At 37.9% G+C, this 23,601-nt stretch overlaps 3 protein-coding genes across 12 annotated transcripts in view; 1 reads left to right on the top strand and 2 right to left on the bottom strand.

The window, feature by feature from the left end:
* LOC127411292 (autophagy-related protein 2 homolog B-like) overlaps positions 1-13,504 on the bottom strand; it is a 37,636-nt gene extending 24,132 nt beyond the window's left edge. For 6 of the 8 annotated variants that reach the window (XR_007892244.1, XM_051646758.1, XM_051646763.1 and 3 more), the window contains exons 1-20: positions 13,217-13,504; positions 12,586-12,805; positions 12,051-12,213; positions 11,807-11,959; positions 9,833-9,935; positions 9,531-9,693; positions 9,222-9,401; positions 7,378-7,474; positions 7,077-7,250; positions 6,835-6,980; positions 5,274-5,385; positions 4,885-5,128; positions 3,901-4,057; positions 3,688-3,780; positions 2,961-3,149; positions 2,193-2,466; positions 1,660-1,768; positions 1,366-1,573; positions 644-786; positions 336-493 (exon numbers count right to left, since the gene is read on the bottom strand). Coding sequence is in view for 7 of the 8 variants with exons in the window: in XM_051646758.1 (XP_051502718.1) it covers positions 336-493; positions 644-786; positions 1,366-1,573; positions 1,660-1,768; positions 2,193-2,466; positions 2,961-3,149; positions 3,688-3,780; positions 3,901-4,057; positions 4,885-5,128; positions 5,274-5,385; positions 6,835-6,980; positions 7,077-7,250; positions 7,378-7,474; positions 9,222-9,401; positions 9,531-9,693; positions 9,833-9,935; positions 11,807-11,959; positions 12,051-12,213; positions 12,586-12,747 (3,028 nt within the window). In the remaining variant the exon portion in view is untranslated. The remainder of the gene's footprint in view (positions 1-335; positions 494-643; positions 787-1,365; positions 1,574-1,659; positions 1,769-2,192; positions 2,467-2,960; positions 3,150-3,687; positions 3,781-3,900; positions 4,058-4,884; positions 5,129-5,273; positions 5,386-6,834; positions 6,981-7,076; positions 7,251-7,377; positions 7,475-9,221; positions 9,402-9,530; positions 9,694-9,832; positions 9,936-11,806; positions 11,960-12,050; positions 12,214-12,585; positions 12,806-13,216) is intronic. The other 2 variants (XM_051646760.1, XM_051646759.1) reach the window with 2 other exon arrangements.
* A 54-nt stretch (positions 13,505-13,558) lies between these two features.
* LOC127411366 (GSK3-beta interaction protein) lies at positions 13,559-18,373 on the top strand. 2 transcript variants are annotated; one of them, XM_051646894.1, is made up of 3 exons: positions 13,559-13,636; positions 14,637-14,876; positions 16,538-18,373. In XM_051646894.1, exons 1-3 carry the CDS (start codon positions 13,634-13,636, stop codon positions 16,694-16,696), a joined length of 402 nt encoding a protein of 133 aa, XP_051502854.1. In that variant the 5' UTR covers positions 13,559-13,633; the 3' UTR covers positions 16,697-18,373. The 2 variants fall into 2 exon arrangements, with proteins under 2 accessions (XP_051502854.1, XP_051502853.1); XM_051646893.1 differs by lacking the exon at positions 13,559-13,636 and adding an exon at positions 14,023-14,169.
* A 1,366-nt stretch (positions 18,374-19,739) lies between these two features.
* LOC127411365 (NPC intracellular cholesterol transporter 2-like) lies at positions 19,740-21,380 on the bottom strand. Of its 2 annotated transcripts, XM_051646892.1 has the most exons (5): positions 21,316-21,380; positions 20,974-21,065; positions 20,647-20,754; positions 20,385-20,557; positions 19,740-20,259 (listed from the first exon to the last, which is right to left on the bottom strand). In XM_051646892.1, the coding sequence occupies exons 2-5, from the start codon at positions 21,053-21,055 to the stop codon at positions 20,173-20,175; spliced, it is 450 nt and encodes a 149-aa protein (XP_051502852.1). In that variant the 5' UTR covers positions 21,056-21,065; positions 21,316-21,380; the 3' UTR covers positions 19,740-20,172. The 2 variants fall into 2 exon arrangements, with proteins under 2 accessions (XP_051502852.1, XP_051502851.1); XM_051646891.1 differs by having other exon boundaries at positions 20,974-21,359.
* Between the last annotated feature and the right edge of the window lie 2,221 nt (positions 21,381-23,601).

Raw genomic sequence — 23,601 nt, 5'->3', positions numbered from 1 at the left:
TGAGAGCTACAGTGTAGGGGAATTATAGAGAATAATGACTCAAATTTCAGTCTGTTCCCACAAAGCTTGCAAATGTCTTTCAGAATACCTGCAGTATAACGCACGAGGCATATCGACAACTTTTATGTTTTGTTTTGTTTTTTTTTGTTTGTTTTTTTTTCATTATTTTAAAGCTTTGAAGAGTGGCCAGTACATTCTTCAAAATTCCTCCTTTTGTGTTCCATGGAAGAAAGTAGTTCAAATTTTGAACATGAGAATTTAATCATCAACATTGAATTGTCATTTTTGGGGAACTGTTCATTTGAAGAGTGATCAGAAGGGGTGTTGTGCTTTACCCTCAGGGCCAGTAGATCTGAACTGACTGAAGCCTTCTTTACTGTAGTTGTTGATAAGCTGACTGGCTACAGAGAGGCCCATTCCATATGGGATGTTCTCCACCGTCTCGACTGGAGATGGAGCAGTGGGCTCCCATAGCAGCAGGTCATTATTAATCCTGTTTGAGCAAAAAAGATGATACAATGCTAAAATTCAGTTTTGATGCAGATTTACAAGACAAATGATGCAAGTAACACAAGCTTATTTGACATTTTGTTCTTTTGATCTAAATTCCCCAGTTTTCTCCAGGTACTAGTAATAGTGTTACCTGTTGTGTAGTTTCTCATAAAAGGCTTTATTGGGCAAAGAGAGCTGCACATTGGGGAAAAACAGCTCCAGTATGTAGCGGGAGTTGCTTATGGTTTTCTCCTGGAATTCAGTCATCTCCAACACATCTCCTGGGATAACCATCTGAGACACAATAAATACATGATGGTTATAAATCAAAACAGCACATGAAAAAAATCCATTCACTGATTTGTGCAGTGGGGTTCAAAAGTCCACAATGAAATCTAATTTAAAACTTTAAACAAAGGAGTATGATTTTGAAAAATTTAAAATAAAGAAATGTAATGACTGGTGAATCAGAAATATTTACTATTCTTCACTATTTCTAGGTCACTAATCAAAGAAGCTAATTTGTGACATCAAACATGTTAACTCCTCTGAACACATTATCTATTACACAAGATGTTCTTAGGAACATTCCCAAATCATGCTGGTATATTATGGATCATCAGGTATTTTCAAAAACTTGTGAAGCCCATGCCAGTTTCAGTGCATATTCTCATAACAGCAAAAGGGGGATATCCCAAATACTATGATATTATGAATTTCAGTACTAAGAAATTTGTGTTCATTTTTCAATTTTACTTTTCCTTGTTTTTCTGATAATATAATTTGAAATGCAAACCTCCCCCTCCCCCCCCCAAAAAAAACTATTAAAATAGAAAAATGCTAAATAAATGGACAAAACAATTCTGTCAGTACCTCCTCATTCTCATACATAACACGTCGTGAAGAGAAGGGTGAGGGCGAGGGTTTCCCAAAATCACACACATCCTTCAGGGAGTGGGCAGCTCCTTCCTCTTCTTCCTCTTCCTCCTGTGAGTGTCTGTCCACCCCTTCCTCCTCTTCCTCAGTTGTTATGCGCTCTAGGATGGAGTGCACAGTCATGGGGTTCACCTTCAGAATAACTCTGAATAGGGAGAGAGCAAGAAATGCTTTGATCCACAGAACAGCCCAAAAATACTTTTAAAATGGCAGTTAGAGAGCACAGCATACCTGGGCCAGTCAAATTTGTCACAGTCGGAAGATGTCATGTCCTCCTCCATGGTGTTAGCAACTCGAAAGAACCTGGCTGCTGAGTGTTCTTTGTCTTCTTGGAATGACCCTGGTGAAGCAAATAAAAACAGTTTGGTTGAAATGTGCTTTGCAAAATGTAACAGAAAATGTGACTGTAGAGGTGCACTCATATTTTATCGTTTATGCTGCATTGGTGAATATGGCAGTTGCTTAGAAAGGGCAGTAGGAATGTTTGGTAGAATTACATAAGAGCATTATATTGGTTGTCTGCCATTGTAACATTCTTTAGATACAGTATATGCGTTTTAAGAACTATTGGTACACTGGTAGGCCAACTTCTCTTTTCATTCATGACCTAACTAAGATGAATAAAACCTGTAAAAATGATATTGTTCATTGTTTGTTTATGATAGCTAATGCATCAACTAATATTAACAAATGGAACCTTATTGTAAAGCGTTACCAAAATATTTGTGTTTGGATTAGAGGAATATGTGTCGACAAGTTCGTACCACTGAGCTCTTTAAACGTGAGCTCAATCTTGGTCTGCTCTGATGAGTTTCCTCCAGTGAACTCCGTCTTGAGCTCCAGATCCTCCAGTTTCAGGCAGAGCAGCTCTTTCTGCAGGGATTTCTTAAACCAGGGGCCCCTCTCCTGATCAGAGCGCAGGTCCGGGATCGGAAAGCGCACCACCAGCACCAGCAGAGGGGCATTTATGGACACGGACACATGGCAGTGCACTGGTGTTCGGCTATCATCCAAGAAGACCTCGGCAAAGGCCTTGTGCTTGTGAGAAAAACACAGAAGACACACAAAACACAATAAGGCTTTGTTCAAATTTCAGAGAAATCTTTAGGATGTGATGTACTGTAAGTGATGAAATCCGATCTATGTACATTGTCTGCTATGGTTATAATGTAAGCAACAGCACGATGCCAACTTTCTCATACACAACTCAGATTAGCTGATAGTGTGGAGAGGAGGGAAAACTGGAAATTGTGGCATCTCTCTGAGGCATTACTGTATTATACGTTCATACACCTGCTGTGTCGAAACCACTCAAACGTTCACTCATTCACTATTCACTACATAGTAAATTTCACATAATTCGCAATATGAAGAAAGACTGAATGAAAATAAATGTAAAAAAAAAAACTACTTGATATTCAGTTTGACCATTCAGACTAAGACTAATCTGATTTTGCTTTCTGTCTGAACAAAGCCAAAGATACAAAGTGAAAAACAAAAGGAAACACAAGAAGGTCAGAAATGTTTCTCACCAGGCTGACGTGCTTATTGTATGATGTGTACATGTGGGATGCCATCATCTCCGTGGTAACTAGTTTCTGGGGCTGGAGTAGGGAGTTAAGCCTGTCCACGATGCTGACGTCACACTCTGAACGCACTTTACCCAACTCCACCTGCAACTCTGCCTTACAAGGTATAGTGCTCAGACGTACCTGTCCGCCCTAATGAAAAAGTGTGTTTTCATTTGACCATGTTTGATGTCTATATGTTACTATATTTGCAATTAAATTATAAAAACTGTATGGCACAATTGCAATAAATGTACTACAATGATGTACTACAAATGTCTGTGCCTAGTTAATTATTACTTATGGTTCTTTTCGCTTTGGTACTACTAATGCTTCTTTTTGAGTGTGTCAGGTGAATTTTTCCAAAATAACAAAAAAACAAATTCTTTAGCATTTATTTTGTGTGCCACCATGAACAGAAGTGAAAATTATAACAAGCATCTGTGGATCAAACTACTTCAACCTCACTCATTTGAAGCAGTTGTCCTTGCTGATCCATTCCGAAAAAACATGTAAAAATGCATTTTTGATGCAGCAGATACCCTAAATGGAATGCTGTAATCAACACTTTTCATGATTAGTTCATTGTAATCTTTATTATTTATTTAGTTAATTCTGCTGCCCTTGGAAGTACTCTAATCATGCAATGCAACACTTTTAAAGATGTTGTTTGTATATTTTAGTCGCTTACCTGTGGGCCTCTGCGTTCTGTTAGTTTGTAGAGTAGATGAAGGCAAGTGGGAGGGGAAGAATCACTACTGGCTGGGACGTCAAACGTAAGAAGCTTATATTTGACACAGAAGACACAAATCATTACTAATATGTCCCGTAAGAGAGCTGTTCCATGTATGTAAAGTTTACCTGTGTTTGTCAACACAAATGGAATGGCTCTGTGTATTTATACCTCTGTGTACTGGGCTCCATTCTGTGTAGTGTGGCTGTCAGTACAGTACAGACATTCCAACAGCTCCACCTGACTCAGCGAAAGATCTGTGTTCAGCAACCGTACACTGGATCCTTGGCAGTGCTCATATGTCACCTTTAAACCCTGACCTATTAACCTGTGGAGTAAAGAAATACATTTATATTTTTAGGTTGTCTTCAGTGGTACCTTTAAACCCCTACACTACAGAACATAAACACAGGGGCATAGATATGTGTATGGTGTTCCACAAGGCTCTGTGTTAGGTCCTTTGTTATTATCTTTGTACATTGTGCTCCCAATAGATGATTAGATATTATGAGGATACAGGACAGTAACTTTAATTGTTGTGCTGATGACACACTTTTATAATTCCTTTAGACAAGATCAAATTTCCCTTACCTCCATTCAGCCCTACTCTATGCCAGCCAATAAACATCTAACATCTAAGGGATCTAGATGTAATGGACATCTAAGGTAGCCACATTTGCCTTTGGCTTGCTCACTGGGGGAAATATATTTATCTCTGTAAGGCAGCTTTGATAGAATATGTGTTATGAAAAGCACTACACATATAGATAAACACTAATTTTTTAAATATAAATCTCCACTTTCACTTTCACATTCTTAGTCATTCACATTCTGAAAAAGAAAGTGAAAGTGGAGATTTACTGTAAAAAAGGACTTATATATTGATCTGTTTCTCACCCACACCTATCATTTAGCTTCTGAAGACAATGGATTATTGTTATGCTGCCTTTATGTGCTTTTTGCCGTTTCAAAGGTCTGGTCACCATTTACTTGCATTGTAAGGACCTACAGAGCTGAGATATTCTTCTAAAAATCTTCATTTGTGTTCAGCAGAAGAAAGAAAGTCACACACATCTGGAATGGTAAATGATGAGAGAATTTTCATTTTTGGGTGAACTATCCCTTTAAGAAAGCTAAAAAGCAGCAAAATCAAACCTGAGATGATCATGAGGACAGGCTTCATCAAAGACAGTTCGTGATTGAAGGAAAACCCCCAATGGGAGTTTATTTAAAGACATAATGCGGAAAAACTCGGAGGCCATTGGTGCGAGAGGGCTGAGGGAGGAGTCTGGAGGTGGGAGGGGGTCGATATGGAGCACAGACAAGCAAAGACTTCCCACTGTCACCCTGAGAACCAGCTCAGGCCTGGACTCATCACAGTGGCCCTTAGATGGATGTGCTAGAGATTAGACATGGAGTAGAGAGTTATGAATGATTAAAGATGGCATAAGGGTCAATAATTACTAAAACCTATATAGCTGTGCTATAGTTTAACACAATTAGGGTTACTAGTACAATTTTAATTGTTTAAGAATGGGACTCACAGGTCTGCCGGATCAGCTTTTGGGGGAAGTGAGGATCTCGTGAAAGCTGTGGTGTCTCATTAGTCTGTTTCTCCTTCTGTCTAGTAACATCCGTGTACTCATCCCACACCATCTGAGGATCAAGTAAAAAAAGACTAAAAAAGTAATAAATGTATTATACTTACTAAAATGCATCTAAACAAGCCATTGAATGGTGACTGTTGATTTAATGAGTGAATCTCATTAACAACATGAGATTTTTCTCCCCAAATATATATAGAAAAAATAAAGCTTTTTTAAGGACCATTAATGGATAATTAGTAATTTTTTGCAAAGTTACATTTTCAGTTACAATTAAACTTTAATACAATCAAACTAATCCAGTAACAATAACATTTTTATTAAAATCAACATACACCAATCAGCCACAACATTAAAACCACCTGACTAATATTGTGTAGGTCCCCCTCGTGCCGCCAAAACAGGGCCAACCTGCATCTCAGAACAGCATTCAGAGATGATATTCTTCTCACCACAATTGTACAGAGTGGTTATCTGAGTTACCATAGACTCTGTCAGTTTGAACCATTCTGGCCATTCTCTGTTGACCTCTCTCATCAACAAGGCATTTCCATCCACAGAACTGCCACTCACTGGATGTTTTTTGTTTTTGGCACCATTCTGAGTAAGTTCTAGAGAATGTTGTGTGTGAAAATCCCAGGAGATCAGCAGTTACAGAAATACTCAAACCAGCCCATCTGGCATCAACAATCATCCATGCGATTATCTAATCAGCCAATCGTGTGGCAGCACTGCAGTGCATAAAATCATGCAGATACGGGTCAGGAGCGTCGGTTAATGTTCACATCAACCATCAGAATGGGGGAAAAATGTGATCTCAGTGATTTGGACTGTTGCATGATTGTTGGTGCCAGACGGGCTGATTTGAGTATTTCTGCAACTGCTGATCTCCTGGGATTTTCACGCACACATTACTCCAGATGGTGCCAAAAAACATCCAGTTATGTGGACAGAAATGCCTCGTTGATGAGAGAGGTCAACAGAGAATGGCCAGACTGGTTCGAACTGACAAAGTCTACGGTAACTCAGATAACCGCTCTGTACAACTGTGCTGAGAAGAATATCATCTCAGAATTCTGAGATGCGGGTTGGCGCTGTTTTGGCGGCACGAGGGGGACCTACACAATATTAGGAAAGTGGTTGTTAATGTTGTTGCTGATCAGTGTAAATTAAAGGCAGTACAAAAAAAATATTACAATGATGTATAAATCATTTCCAAGTTAAGTAATATACAGTATAATTACTTTTTTGCATTACAGTAATCCAAACTGGGGGGAACTGGGTGCTTAAATGTTATGACAATAATGAAAAAATAGGTTTCAATATTGTCATATAAAATAACACTTTTCCCCTATGATTTTGGGGTCGAATATGACCTAGGCATGTATTTGACAGGCTTTTTGAGATGCACCCATCAAAAATGTTGTTATTAGTGAGCGCAATTAATTATTTGTGAATTCCCAACACCGAGTTCAAGCAAGATATGATGACTTATGGCTACATTTCCAGATGGTGACTCCCCCAAGGAGGCGGAGTAGTTGCTATTTAGAGACAAATCCAGATCCACAGCGGGCGGATCCCAAAGAGGGGGAAGAGATGATAGGCTGTGTGACATGTCCATATCAGCCATGGAGAAAAAGACATCCTCTGCCAGACCAATAAGAAAGAGTTAAATTAAAGATGTAGTTATGTAATTAGAGATGCAAAAGCAAGAAGAACCAAGCTGTGCTATGCTCAACTAACCTCGGCTGGACACTGTTCTCGTGGTCTGACTCTCAAACAAGTCCTGGTCGGTGACCCCTGTAATGGTGTCCTTCTTCAGGCAGCGGTTGAGCTCCATGTGGAGGCGATACTCGTCCTCCTGTTGCATGGGTCGACTCTTCCTGTCCTTCCCTAAAGCAGACCACTCCTGCCCTGCTACACAAAAACATAAGCACTCAGTTACACTCAGTGATTCCACTCAATACCAGGCTATGAGGGACCCTGGGTGTAGAATAATATCTGAATAATCCACAACACCATGCACAAGAGTTAGAGCTGTCACCTGAGCTGGAGAAGACCCCAAACATATCCAGTAAGAGGTGGACTTGTCGTGGTGAGAGCAGCATTATTAGAGAATCAAACTGTCCATCAATGTCCAACTGTGAAAAGACCAGTCATTAAATATTAGGGTAGCTGATATGAAATTTCAAGCAGTGATAGCAGTGTCCTACACCAAGACATGCTACACTATAATAATAATTTTTCTAATTATTGTACAGTATAATTGTTATACATGCATTTTTTATTGCCTCATAGATATTTAGAGACAACTTGGAATATTTGTTCCAAGTTGTTTTTTTTATATTTGTCACAAGTATATTTAAATGAACTGCAAAAAGGTAGATGGTGATAAAAATAAAAAAGTACAAGATACAGCACCTTAAATATTCAGTTTCCTTTATACATACTGTAGCCTATTTGTAAAGCTGAAATGTGTAATTTTTGCAGCACTAGCGCCACCGAACGGAATTGCAAAAATAAACATTTGTTTTCAAACAGCCTTCCGAAAGTGTTTTTGAGGCATCGATATATTAGCATTAGCCAACATTTAAATTAGAAGCATATCTTCAGAAGCAATGTAATAGATGTGGGTGAGAAACAGATCAAAATGTAAGTCTTTTTATTACCCTAAATCTCCACTTTAACTTTCACTTTCAGATGTGAAAGTGAAACTAAACAGGCACCACATGTGACTTTCAGATGTAAAAGTGAAAGTGGAGATTTAGGGTAATAAAAAGACTTACATTTTGATCTGTTTCTCACCTACACCTATCATATCGCTTCTGATGATATGGATTTAACCACTGGCGTCTTTTGGATTACTTCTATGTTTCCTTTATGTGATTTTTGGAGCTGCAAAGTTCTGATCACTATTCACTTGCATTGTGAGGACCTACAGAGCTGAAATATTATTCTAAAAATCTGCATTTGTGTTCAGCAAAAGAAAGAATGTCAAACACATCTAGGATGGCATGAGGGTGAGTAAATGATTAGAGAACTTTTATTTTTGGGTTAACTCTCACTTTAGTGTAGTCTGGCGTAATAGATTTGGGAGACCACAAGGGGATGATATAACATTTACTGTACTTAATACTGAAGGACATGTCGATGCAGTGTAGGTGGCAGTCCAAAGTTGTAAATCTAGTCACCATACACACAAACGTTACACTGGTTTTTGTGCTTCTATAAAAAATTAACTAAATGACATTGATGAGTTTGCAAGTTAGTGTATGACACCAGTGTATCGGCGCAAACTAAACGATTAGAAATGGCGATGGCGAATGGCATTTATTATGCAATTTCTCTGTATGTAGACTTGAATAGGTTTCATTCAAGCTGTCAAACCACAAAAAGTCATATTTGTAGCTGAAAATACAGTACACTGTGTAGGCTAGCCTATATAAAAAAAGATATTCACAATATATCATCCAATGATGGCTAGAGAAAACAATCTATGTCCTTTGATAATGATTTGGGTTGAAATGAATGGAAAACTATGTGAGTTGCACTCTGTACCACTGCAGAATTTTGAGCAGCCCCACGAGTCGTAGCTGGTTGCCGCCAACAGACACCACACCTTCACAGAAAATAATTGTTTCTAATTTTAGAACACGCCATGTCGTCACCCAAAAGCATCCAATGTGCAACCCCCTTTAAGTTACCGTGTCACTCACACTTTACCAAAGTTGTGTTGAGAAATACGTATGAAGAGACAAAAACTATTGTGTAACAATAAGCCCAATTTATATCTGAAATAAAAAAGCAGATAAATCGATAATCATCAGAACATTTATTTGATTATTGATCTGTGAAAAAGGCACTGATCCCAAGCCTAATAAGTACCACCTTGGCTCTGGGCATTGCTTCATTTTGCTTCAGAACCATGGACAGCTCCAGCTTGCCACTGAGGCAGCCCACTTGCACTGGCTCAAATCGTGTACATGAAGACACAGGCTCTGGGAACTGAGGGTGAGGCTCACAGATGATTTTTGGGTTCCAGCTTGGTGAAAGCTTAGGTTCCATCTCCTTTAATGTAAAAAGGACATTTGACATGGGAATGGTGCAGTTTAACCACCACAAAGAAAAGTTAATAAAAGTAAAAACAACTGCAAAAATAACTGGTTGTACTGTAAAGGATTTTTGATGTAAGCTCACTGTTTGCGTGGGGGATGATTTGAGGCCGGCACGTGCCGATTCTGAATACTCATCCCAGAACACAGAGGCACCATCCAGAGTCAGGTTTTTATGTGCAAATGTGGTGGGTTGATGGATATTGACACTGGAGCCCTCTTCCACACTCTCATCACAGTAAACCATCCTAAACATCACAGCACATACACAGAACATTATGACCATTTAAAAGAATGCAGTTATTTGACAGAATCAAGTACAAAACTTGATTTCATCACCTGAGATGAAACTTAAAGAAAATGAAATCAATATGTAAGAAAACATACTTGTTGATTCGGAGTTCAAGGGCAATGCCAGTTTTAGAATTTTCTGGAACATGTTCAATCCTCAGGACAGTATCCACAAACGTGACCTTGACTCTTCTCAAAACTAACAGACAGAACATGGAAAGACTCGCTCAATCATTGAGAGGGAACCTCTCACATTAGGGTCTACATTAGGGATGTGTAAAACTACATTTTAATTTTTTTAAACTGGCAATTTGGTGGGTTGCCAGAATGATATCTATAATATCAGAATGACACCTGTAATATCAGTCTAATCAGCGATATTATAGGTGTGGGTGAGAAACAGATCAATATTGAAGTCCTTTGTACTATAAATCTCCACCTTCAAACAGCCCTCCTAAGCGCTCTTCTCTCCTAAGAGTTTTTATTTTGTTTTAGGAGATTTGCATTCTTCGTGCATATCGCCACCTACTGGGCAGAGAGAAGAATTTATAGTAAAAAAGGACTTAAATATTGATCTGTTTCTCATCCACACCTATCATATTGCTTCTGAAGACATGGATTTAAAGGGATAGTTCACCCAAAAATGAAAATTCTCTCATCATTTACTCACCCTCATGCCATCCCAGATGTGTATGACTTTCTTTCTTCTGCAAAACACAAATTATGATTTTTAGAAAAATATTTCAGCTCTGTAGGTCCATACAATGCAAGTGAAAGAGTGCCAAAATGTCGAAGCTTCAAAAAGCACATATAGCCATCATAAAAGTAATCTGTATGACTCCACTGTTTTAATCCATATCTTCAGAAGTGATATGATAAATGTGGGTGAGAAACAGATTAATATTTTAGTTCTTTTGTGCTAGAAATTCTTCTCCCTTCCCTAGTAGGAGTCGATATGCATGAAGAATGTGAATCACCAAAAACACAAGAAGGAGAATGTGAAAGGTAAAGTGGAGATTGACTGACTAGGCTGGAGAATTTATAGTAAAAAAGCACTTAAATATTGATCTGCTGACATTGATTTAACCACTGGAGTCTTATGGATTACTTTAATGCTGCCTTTAAGTGATTTTTTGAGCTTCAAAGTTATGGACCCTGTTGACTTGCATTGTATGGACCTACAGAGCTGAAATATTCTTCTAAAAAAACTCAGTTTGTGTTCTGAAGAAGAAAGTCAGACACATCTGGGATGGCATGAGGGGGAGTAAATGATAAGAGCATTTTCATTTTTGGGTGAACTATTCCTTTAAGGAAGCCCTGTATAGTTGGGCTGGTTTTGGTTCACCTGACCACAATCAGATGCATTTCTTAGGTGGCGTTTACATACATCTTATGTTCAAAATGAGTTGGTCAGTGCGCAACGAAATGGCACAGAATGTAAGAGTCTTGAGACACATGCCCTCAGGGGGATGAATTAAAACATTCAATTTCTCAGAGAGGATTTTTTGTGTGAACTGTCTAAATCTAGGTGCACACTGTTAAATTTTTATGGGCCTTAACAATTGTTGCTTGCCAGACTGTATTATATGATCCCAGTAAGATCTTGTGTAAAAGCCATGGTACACTGTGTAACATTATGTCAGATTGCACGATACACTATAGCCAAGACTTTGGTGTCAATCGTTCCTATTGAGTGTTGACACTGCTTGACTGCGATTCAAAATTTCTGACACTGCCAGAACTTCATCGGAGGCTACTATTCACCACAAAGGCCATCTGTGAACATGTCACACTAAGCAATCAAAGACTGTCGATTGTGCCCAACGACAAGAGAAATCTTTTACGATCCCCAAAATTTGTCACAGATGGCAAAGTCATTGCCAAAATCGTACAGTGTGAACATGCCATAGCAGCTAAAACAAAACATGCATGCTGTCAGGATGCTAATTAAAGCCCTGCCACTAAAAAAAATATTATAACAAATAAATAAGAACAAATCTAAAACTAGCTGACCTCACTAAATGACTATTTGACCAATGTTACCCATCTCTAGTCCATGGAGATAGATACCTGTCTCAATAGTTTCTGCAAACTTCTCCAGGCCCTCCAGAGGCTGGGAGCTCTCTCCATGATCATCAGTGAGTCTTTGGCTTAGACACTCTTTGGCCAACTGCATACTGCTGGTCATGAAGCTGGACCAGTACATGGGCTCCATACCAGATGCTGAAAATGACAATGAGCATAAGCAGCATAAAATGCACAGTTGACACACAACATAATAATGTCATTTACAAAATAATGTGATTCAAAGTACCCATTCGAGGCCTTGGCCTAAGGACCATCTGCAAGCCCCTCACTTCCAGCACACAGTTGTCCTGTAGCAGCGAGGCCCATGGCACAGTCAGGGAAATGGCCTGGATGAAGCCCTCACTCACTTCAAATGGAGCATCCACAGACTCCAGGATCTCATTCAGGGACTGAAGATAAATCAAACAAAGTCACTGATAGTGTGAAAGAATTCACAAGACGACAGCGAGTAAACTGTGGGATGTTGAGGGAATACGTAGAAAGTGAACAGAAATAAATACAGGTATAAACAGGGTTCACACAATGGGCACAGGACATACATTTGAGACACATATATGAGGAGTAAACAGGGCCTTTGGTGCAGGAATCAGATAACAACTATTCCATACCTATAGTGGAACCTGATCACTATACAAACAAAAGATGAATTTTATGCATTCAGTTGGCTTCGAAATAAGACTACTTCAAGATCATACTTTTTTAGAAGAGTCAGTATGGAATCAGACTATTGGGTGCAACAGTGCAAAAGTAAAATGGCTTACCCATTTGTCCAACGGCACTTGAGCAAGTAAGCCTGTGCCTTGATAAAGATCCAGGCTAAGCTGGTCCAAACTGAGCTTCTCTTGGAGGAAATTGCCGAGATATCGATGCAGCAGGTACCTGCAGGCCCGCTTCTTAATTGACTCCGAAAATGGCCAAGGCATCTTGACCAGCTCTCGAGTTTGGTGCTTACTGAATCAATAAATTGACGTTCGGGACATTCTACCAAGCAAAGGAATACCACATATTTCTATTAAATTAACTGCTGTTTGGTGGTGCAGTTTGCATTAAGACAATCAGAGTGACTGATTATATCATGGCATTATAGACAACATTAAAATCATTCAAAACAATCATGGAATTTATAAAGAACAGTCATTGTAAGCCAGAGAAGTATTCAGCGAATGGTTGATGTTGGCAATGACTCTAGCTGACTAATTTATAGTCATACAGTAATCACATTTATTTCACTGGCAGTCTGATTTGCATGATGCTTCTGTCTGTCTCTTAATCAGTGGCCAGTGTTTAAGCAATTCCTTAAAGCTTGGTGTATTTGTTTGCCTGCTAACAGGCCAATATAACAGTCTATACTGATGTTTCTCATAATAAAATATCTATAGCCATATAACTCACCTGTGTTATGAAATAGCTGACTAAACCGTTGTTCCTTGACTTTGGCTGAACTAGCATACTGGCTAAACACAATCCTTCATATTACCTTTATTTAGGTTTATGTGTTTAACTGAGGCATCGCGCAATGATAATATCTATATTAAACTGGTGATGGACGTCTTTTTTTGCATTATAAGCGTGTGTCAGGTCGTGTGAAAGTAGCATCACTGTCTGTCTGTCTGTTTTGATGAGTCTAATGATGGTGTTTACAAACACGCTCATGACTGAGCACTCTCGCGTGCGCCCGCCGCTGTTGCAAGCGATGTGTTCAAGAACATCCGCTCTGCGCAGCCACCGCACAGTCCATCCGCTCAGTTACAAGAGAGTGTTATTTGTACTGTGCAAGAAGCGAATAAGAAGATAAAAGACGCTTGGTTTATGGTAAGTCTAATCAAATCGCACGGTGTAACAGATGTGGTTGACGATCTGATATTTGGTGTCAGGGTCTGCCATATATTTGTGTATTTCTTCGTTTGTTTCTTTAAATCTGTGCTCTTGCGTAGATTATGGTTGTAGTTTAAGTGTATTTAAATGCTTAGCCTTTGGTCACCTAGGGCGCCACCTGCTGGAACACCTAAAGAATGCTCTTTAAGCCCCTCCGCCCCCCAGAGTCGTGCACATCCACCCTCACAACCGAGTGTAACAGTAGCCAGCTGGTACATGCAGTGCAGTGTGTAAACCTCACTCCACTTGCCTCAAGTGGCGCATTAGAGGTTGTAGCATTTAGCCTCTTTGTTAGCGTGCCTGCTTCCCACACCGGAGACGCCGGTTCGAATCCCGTTAGGAGCAGGTCGAGCAGGACCGGATACATACGCAAACACTGCGCAGCGGCTGCGCATAATTGACACAAACGAGTCTCCCGCACTGGCACCGGCATGAGCCGGAAGTGTTCTGATGAACTACCCCCGGAGGAGGTCAGTAACTCATAATAATGATGAAAATAAATAATTATTAAGAACCCCGAACTTTATCATCTAATAAATAACTCAGTTATTTTTTGTTCACACTATTAATACGTTCATATTAGCTGGTGGCGGCGTTTTATGAAACTTTAAAGCTGTAAGAGGCTGAGCCTCCATTGGCAGTATGAAATTGATAGCTAGCAGCACCTCATTTTGTAGGCTTTCACGCAGAATACATCAAATACACATATAATTTGCACCAAAATGTTTGTGTCTTCCAAAAATGTTATTCTTACTAAGAATGAAGCGTAGTTTGTGACTTTTATCAGTTGTGGCATTGGTCAAAGACATTAGCATTACTTTTACTCTGCTCGCGCCCCCTCTTGATCAGACGACGTCAGATGTTTATGAACATGCAGCTTGTCTCTGCGGTTTTTAAGTCTCATAATCGATCATCTAAAATCTCACTGCTGTTTTAGGGTATGGAGGTGGACTGTAAACCAGAGGACCTGTCTAAGTATGACGAGCGCTGTGTGGAGCTGGGAGAGGTTAAAGACATGAGGCTGGAGGCTGAGGCGGTGGTCAATGATGTGCTCTTCGCAGTCACAGGCATGCACGTCTCTCACAATCTCACCAGTGGAGTGGATGTGGCTTATATAAACGTTGAAACCAGAGAGGGAAACCGGTACTGCTTAGAGCTCACCGAGGCAGGTTTAAGGGTGAGTGATGATAACATGTAAAGGAACATCTCGGGGCAACAAATGGGACGTTTTCCTAACAGTATTGATTATAATATTGATGTTTTCCCAACCCTGGGCGTGGGAGATGGTCATCCTGGATCTACACCCGCTGCGTTGACCTGTGGAGTACGTTTCAACCCTAAACTTCATCAACCTTTATTAGACCAAGGACCCCTTGGTGGAGAGAGACGAAGCAGGGATCCCCCGTTCCTATTGAAATTAGGGGTTGACTGATAGGTGATTTTGCTGATGGCGATAACTAAAGTGGTGGAAAAGGCCAATAACTGACTAATTGGCCGATAGTTTGTAAAAAAACAAAAAACAAAAAAAATAGTCTTTCCCTACTCTGACAGGAACAGACATGGAGGCTACAAGAGTCCAAAATTAATGAAATCCCAATAATAATCAGACAAAATAGAGACTTGGTGCATAACGCGCGACTTATAACTATAAGTCCGAAACACACAAGGGGCTCTTATTTTGAAATGATATGCTCTGCAGTTAAAGGGATAGTTCACCCAAAAATAAAAAAAATTCTCATCATTTACTCATGCCACCCCAGATGTGTATGGCTTTCTTCTGCAGAACATAAATTAAGATTTTTAGAAGAATATTTCAGCTCTGTAGGTCCATTCAATGCAAGTGAATGGGGGCCAGAACTTTGAAGCTCCAAAAAGGACATAAAGGCAGCATTAAAGTAATCCATGTGACTCTAGTGGTTAAATCCATGTCTTCTGAAGTGATATGATAGGTGTGGGTGAGAAATAGATCAATATTTAAGTCCTTTTTTTACTATAAATCTCCACATTTGACAAGCCCCAACCAGTAGGGGCTGAATGTGAAAGTGTAGAATTACATTTAAAAATGACTTAAATATTGATCTGTTTCTCATCCACACCTATAATATCGCTTCAGAAGACATGGATTTAACTACTAGAGTCACATGGATTACTTTTATACTGCCTTTTGGGTCTTCAAAGTTCTGGTCACCATTCACTTGCATTGTGAGGACCAACAGAGCTGGAATATTCTTTTAAAAGTCTTCATTTGTGTTCTGCAGAAGACAGAAAGTCATACACATCTGGGATGGCATGAGGGTGAGTAAATGACCAGAGAATCTTAATTTTTGGGTGAACTATTCCATTAAGAAGTCTGTATATCAAACTAAGCTTTGTATAGCCTGTATATTCATCAGATGAAGGGTTTTGTTTGTGTACAGTATATTTCAACAGATGAGGTTTAATGAGCAAGAAGGTTTATTATTATTCACAAGATATGAAGTTGAAGATACAATGTGCTGACTGGACACATTTTTCTTTTCTTGCTGTCACTTCAGTTTAGAACACTTATCTAATCAAAATAACAAAATATACATTGAAGTGAGAATAAAAATATAGATGAATATTGTCAACGATGACAGATTCAGATAAAGCAAATCCCTACCATGTGTCTGTGAATCTTTGTATTTCGCCTCTAGAGGCTGCCATTATAATGTAGAACCAAATCATTCTAACTGTAAAATCCTCCAGTGCTGGCCACAGATGAACATAGGTAGACTATATCGGTCTACCTCTAATAAAAAAATAACCATTTTAGAGTTATATGCTTGTGCATTACAGTTTAATTGTGGTATTTTTCAGGTGGTGGGACACATCTTTGATCAGGTGGATGAGAGTTTGAGCACCCAGTATCACGAGACTGTTTACTCACTGCTGGATTCCCTGAGCCCCGGGTACAGAGAAGCTTTTGGAAATGCTCTGCTACAGAGACTGGAGAGGCTCAAACAAAACGGACAGTGAGGAATCAGTATCGCTCAGAACATCTCTGCTCGCTGATGGTTAAATCAAGTTCTGTGCAGCCCTCATCTTATAGCATCAGTGGTACTCTACCATTATCTGTTTTTAACATTTGATTTATTTTAACAGAACTTCTAGGTGATGATTTGCCTATGATGTGATAAGTATTTCATTTTATTATTTGGAGAGGTATCATTAAGCAGTGCTGAAACATAGAACAGGCCCAGATTAATACTCCATACAGTATTCTCCACTCTTCATTCTTCATATAGTATTACCAAACCCCAAACATTCAACTGAAGTGAAATAACCCTCAGAAATAGCATTTTGTGCTGTTGGGAAAATGTTATTGGAGCTAAAATCTTTTATTTTAACATACAGGTGCACTGATTTTAGCTTATCTAGGCCCTGCAAAATATGAATTTTAGAGCTCAATATTGCAGAGCATGGTTCAGCAGTGTTATCATTACAAAATACATCATATGCCTTACTACTTTGATGATGTTTTATCTGTCCACAGGATAGTGGTTGTCTGAAATTTTAGTTTAAAGTTGTGATACATCATGTATCCTCTCTTCCTCTTGCTTGCTATTAATGTCATATCAAACTCCCTTTGTGAATGTAAGAAAATGCCTAATCCATTGTTTAATTTATTGCTTTCTATCTCAATCTGTCCAAATCAGCAGAAAGGACAGAAGAGCCAAAACATTGTGGTGTTATCTACCACCAACCCCCTTCCAAAAATGTACCTATTGGAATTTTTAATGAAAAATACAGAAAAGTGATAACTCCTGTAGAACTTCCTGTTAGTGTGGACATTTGTCTTTGTACTTATTGGCAGAAGAGGTCAGACTGCACTGGTGTAAAATCTTTCCTTGCAAGTATGTTATAGAACAACAGCATGTTTGTGTGGATCTCAGCACTCATTTTTTGTTGTAAACATTCTTTAGTTGTATATTAGCCAGAACTAACATATCACACCATATGTAAAATTCCAATATTGGTGTTTTTTTTAATGTTTTTTTTTTTTTTCCTTGTTCTTCTTGGGACAAAATATTTTAAGCCCTTGATTTGACCTGTTAAAACAATAAGTAGTTCCAATATTGGGTGGTTTTTGAAGTATGTTTTAAAACTTAAGCCATTCATTTGACCGATTTGATACGTTTTTACGTTCAATGTAGTGCACAGAATTGCACTAATAGAAATGAGGTAGCCATTGTCTGACCTGTTTGAAAGGACTGTTTAAAAATATGCTACCAAGTTATAGTCCACTACATTTTTTTTTTTTGTCTTCCCATATTTGAGTTTAAAAGGAAGAGATTATTGTGTCATTAATACAGGAAGTTCTTATACGATGGGCTTCTACCTCATATTGAATTTTTGTTTTTCTGCCTGTTTACTTGCCTGTGAAATTGACGTGTTTCTAGCTGTTTTTTTGATAAGGCAAAAGATAGTCAAAAGGTATGCTGATAATAGGGCCAATTTCAGCAAATTCCTGTGAAAAAAAAAAAATGCACTGTCGCAAGCCTCCAAATAATTTACTGAAAGTTTGTTCAAACAACCAAATCAACAAATATGAACGTGTGTTTAGATGACTTAAATGGCACAAATACCTTCTGTACCTGAAGAAATGTTGCTTGCTTTTGTTTACTTGTAATAAAAAGCACACATTTAAATGTTTATTGATTTGCTGATTCTGTTAAATACTCAAGTCATATTTTGCAAATACTTTAGAATTCATTTAAAGACAATTTTATGTTTTATTAGTTATCTTGGTATGACTGTGAAGTGAAAAAAACTAAGTTTAGTTTTTCTAAAGCAAATAATTAAAAATGTTAAGCATTTGATAATGATCAATACCAAACATAAACATTTTTGTTGACACGATTTACCTAGTATTAATTTGCTACTGTGAATAGACACCTAAAGCATATGAAACTAAACCAGATAACCTCTCGAAAGTAATAAAAGACAAATGAAAAGAGAACTGAAACAATGTGAACAGTTACCTAAAAAGGAGAAACAGTGGATATTTTACTTTAACAGACAACAATTCTATTAAAGGGATAGTTAACCCAAAAATGAAAATTCTCTCATGCCATCCCAGATGTGTATGACTTTCTTCTGCTGAACACAAATGAAGATTTTTATAAGAATATTTTAGCTCTGTAGGTCCATACAATGCCAGTGAATGGTGACCAGAACTTTGAAGGTTAAAAAAAGTTCATGGATGTTCATGGAGGACAAAAGCAGCACAGAAGTAATCCATAAGATTTCAATGGTTAAATTAATATCTTCTGAAGCGATAGGTGTGGGTGAGAAACAGATCACCATTTAAGTATCTTTTTTACTGTAAATCTACTTTCACTTCGGAATGTGGAAGTGACTTTAACATTCAGCCACCTAATAGTTGGGGCTGGTCAAAGGTGGAGATTTATAGTAAAAAATAAAAAAAAAGTTAATATTGATCTATTTCTCATCAACACCTATCATATCACTTCAGTAGACATGGATTATACCACTGGAGTCACATGGATTAATTTTGTGCTGCCTTTATATGCTTTTGGAGCATTCAAGTTCTGGTCACCATTCACTTGCAATTTGAGGACCAACAGAGCTGAAATATTCTTCTAAAAATCTTCATTTGTGTTCAGCAGAAGAAAGTCATTCACTTCTGGGATGGCATGAGGGTGAGTACATGAGAGAATTTTCATATTTGATTAACTATTCCTTTAATGCTAGGCAAGCATATCCACTGATCATTTAGAAGAATGTTCAGTTTATTTTTGTGACAAAAAAAAAAACATATAATCATTTTGTGCTCTTATCTTAGGAACAAATCAGTTGGTCAAACACTTGAAATACGAGTTTTGCTCCAGTTTTAGATCTAAGCTGAAAAGATCCTCAAATTGAAGAAGAAAACATTTCATATTCCAATGAAAGACACTGCTTGCATTAGAAAAGTACATTATTTTAGTAACATGTACATAGTTGCTTGTTAAATGTAGAGTAAGACTTGCCATTTCTTTAAGAAAATAAACCAATATTAAAATCTAATTTTTATTTAATATGCAGATTTAAAATTAGAGTAAAAAAGTTCACTACCAATTGCAAGTGACAACAGTACCGTTTAGCCACACAACAGCTAACAAATCCTTGGATGAATAAATCATTTAAATCTCCCACATGAATTAATGTCATTAGTCAGCATCTCATTCTAGTGAATAATTGACACTTTAGCACAACACAAAATGGAATTAAGCAATGTTTGTTGAGTGGCTATAGAGCATCCACAGATATCAAAAATATTAAAATGACAAATCTGTCATGGTTAGAATATTTTCAAATAATAAATCATACAATCTGCATCTAAATTAAGTCTAAAATGTCCATAGAGAAGTACTAAGGCACACATACGGATGTCTTTGTCCTTGATATCCCTTTTTCAAATGTCCTTTTCATGGCTTCGATATTGGCTTTCAGCTCACAATCTGAACAGGAAACTTGATGCAAAACAGGTCTTTGCTGGAGTCATCTTTCAATTCCCATTCCACAACCACCTTTATCTAATAAACGACAAAATATTAAACTATGGTTGGAAACTATATTATAGCCTTATTTAGATGTGAAGGCAATGCCATAGAACAGGATGTTAAACACTGAACATCTGACCGATTTGAAGAACACTTACTGCTGGGTACTCGCTCTTGACTGGCAACTGGTTGACGTAACTGTACATTTGTTGTGGCTGAATCGGGCACAGAATTCCACACTTGCAACCATCCTCAACTGGGATGGGAAAGGGAACAGGGATGCCAGCAATTACTCCATGAACCACAGCTTTACTGGTCTGACTCGCAACACCTATGGGAAACGTAAACAAGTTCTTCTTAAAACTTTGATCTGGTTTTGTTTTTTGGACTACAGTGAAATGGAAAGGAAACACAGCTTACCACTGCTGAACGTTACATTGACAGTGTAGGATTGTCCTTTGTGAAGCTGGCATGGCTGTTTTGGGCAGGGCAGGATGTCAACCTCAAAAACCTTTCCATCTAGTGAGCCTATGAGGTTCAAACAGAGGGAAAAGTGCATTGTAACAGACTTTATAATCCTTTAATAATAATCCTTTACATTTATTCTGGTTAGACTGCATGTCTCAGATTAAAGCAAAAGCAAAACAACTAACTATAAATCTGATGATTCACACATAATAAACAATTGGCAAATATAAATATGAAACTTTCACGAGATATACCACAGGTACATACAAAAGTACTTACCACAGTCCAAAAATTTCACCGGCTCAGCATTAGTGTATGCGAGGAAAGAAAGCAAAATAACGCAGACCACACGGTTATCCATGATTCAAGTCCTGTCGAAAATACGCGTTACTATCGTTCAGAGTACAGATAAACAAAACACCCACATGAGACTATCACATGACAGTGAGTTTAGAATCAACTGTCTGCTGAGTTTAACGAGTTTCACTTCGCTTTTTTGTGAAAATGAGGGAGAAAATGTACCGTTAAAACACAGAAAATATCGGACGACAAACAGTCGGAATTTTAGAGCAACTCAAATGTTAAAAATACCATCCAAATCGTTAAAATTGGCATAAGTACCTGCCCCTGGCCGTGTTTCCCCTTTTCACACACGTTATTTCCTTGTCACAAGATCATGATGACTGTCCTCCAATCAAATACTGTCTGGGCGTGTGTGTTTATGACGTATGTGCCTTACCATTGAAGTCTTAACCAATGACAGGGATTATAGCGCGAAACAAGGCGGGGACATGCTGTTGCCAGATCTCAATACTCGAAGATTAATAAAGTGATGTAAAACTAGTCTGCCTCTCTCTCTGTGTGTGTGTGTGTGTGTGCGTGTGTGTGCAGGATTGGGGAGTAACGAAATACATGTAACGGGATTACGTATTTAAAATACAAAATATAAGTAACTGTATTCCACTACAGTTACAATTTAAATCATTGGTAATTAGAATACAGTTACATTCAAAAAGTATTTTGATTACTGAAGAGATTACTTTGCATTTTATTGTCAATTGTTTCATTTAATATTTAGTCCTTTCAGATGGAAAACATTTATACATATAAATGATGCGATCCAAAGTGCATTTGAACAGCGGTGAAACACTTTCTTATGATGTGTTACATTCATACAAGCAGACAGAGAAGTAAGTTTGAAGTAAGTTTGGAGCAGAAGAAATAGAAATAAACTTTGTGTAAATTGTCAGCTTTACGCTAAGCTAAAATGCTATTTCTAGCCATTTTACATGCACGTTACCAGGCATGATCATATTTTTTTATCAAGAAAATTCACGTTGGATTATAATTTCTTTTATTCTAGTAAAACCTTTGATATTAGGGCAAACATTGTATTCTTGATAATAATTTCTGTATTTTTTGCTGTAAAAATATCAAAAAATCCTTAAAACAAGATCAAAATGGTCATTCCGCATAAAACACAAACTGCTAAATTTCTCAGTTATGAAACAGAATTTAGTTTGAGTCTTTGGTCCCAAAATTACTCGTTAACTATAGAGCTGTTCAGCCATGACGTCAATTTGTAGGCAAATCCAAAAGACTAATTTACCATGGTTTCCCTCATACATATATTCCCTTATTTTGTTGATTATTAGATAAAGCTGGTTGTGTAATGGGAATTGAAAGATGACTCCAGCAAAGATCTATTTTGTATCAAGTTTCCTGTTCAGATTATGAGCTGTGTGCGAAGCCATGAAAAGGACATTTGAAAAAGGGATATCAAGGACATAGATGTCAGTATGTGTGCCTAAATACTTTTATGCACATTTTAGACTTAGTTTAGATGCTAATTTTAAAAAGGAATTTCCGATGGGTTTTTATAATGGGATTTTTCAATTTATGAGTAAAATAAGGTCTGTGGTAAACATTTGGCTACTTGATGCTTGGAGGTTTAGTTCTACAACATAAATTACACATAGCCATACCTCAAACGTTTTGTTTTGAAGTCACCATGTTTTTTTTTAATGTATGTAGCTTACGAGTTGCTAGATAAGGACTACAAACACCACAAGCATTTGAATGAACATGCCTGACCAAACAGAAGACCTTAGCAGTTCTAGTAGTTATCTAGCAACTTGTAAACATGGCGGCTTAAACATTCACATTTGGGGTATACCTGTGTGTCATTTAGAACAAAACGTACAAGTATCTTAATGTAATTTTATACCACAGACCTTATTTAACTCATAAACAAAACCCCATTAGATAATCGTGGTGGAACCCATAGCTCGGAAATGCTAATTCTCGTCCGTTTTTTTGGACTACAATCTGAACAGCTCTATTGACCAACCAATATTTTCACAATTTAAGTTATATGTATCACCATGTACAACTATGCAGCAAACTTTGAAGGAAAAGCTAATAATAATAATAATTCAAGGTTTATAGCAAACAACTTGGCAACCCATACTCCTCGTCCCTCCCCCATGAGCGCCTGCACAATTCTCTCTCATTATCAAAAAAAATTAGCCAGAAGGCTCCTCAACAGTTAAAGGTGCAATATGTAATATATTTACTGTATTAAAGCATAAAATTATCATAATATGTTATCAGAGATTTAGGAAACATGCTAAGTTGAAATACTGGCTTATCCAAAAACAATGCTAGAGCCAGTATATTCTACTTTGAAATGTCCGTTCTGGGCCGGAATTTCTGTTTATGTTTTGGCCTGTGTGATCCCGCCCACTGCCCATTTCCCAATAGTATTTCGACAACCCGGGTGGAAACACAGCGTGCTGCAGCCATGGAAGCCAGCAATGCATCTAGCTAACATTGACAGAGTTATAAAAAATCCACATGAGCTGGATTATAATTTGCAAACAATAAAAACATTGCAAACGTATACAT

This window comes from Myxocyprinus asiaticus, chromosome 20 (assembly GCF_019703515.2).
Source record: "Myxocyprinus asiaticus isolate MX2 ecotype Aquarium Trade chromosome 20, UBuf_Myxa_2, whole genome shotgun sequence".
NCBI classification, from domain to species: domain Eukaryota; kingdom Metazoa; phylum Chordata; class Actinopteri; order Cypriniformes; family Catostomidae; genus Myxocyprinus; species Myxocyprinus asiaticus.
Note: the sequence above shows the minus strand (reverse complement) of the source record. Positions and strands in the feature narration are given on the sequence as shown.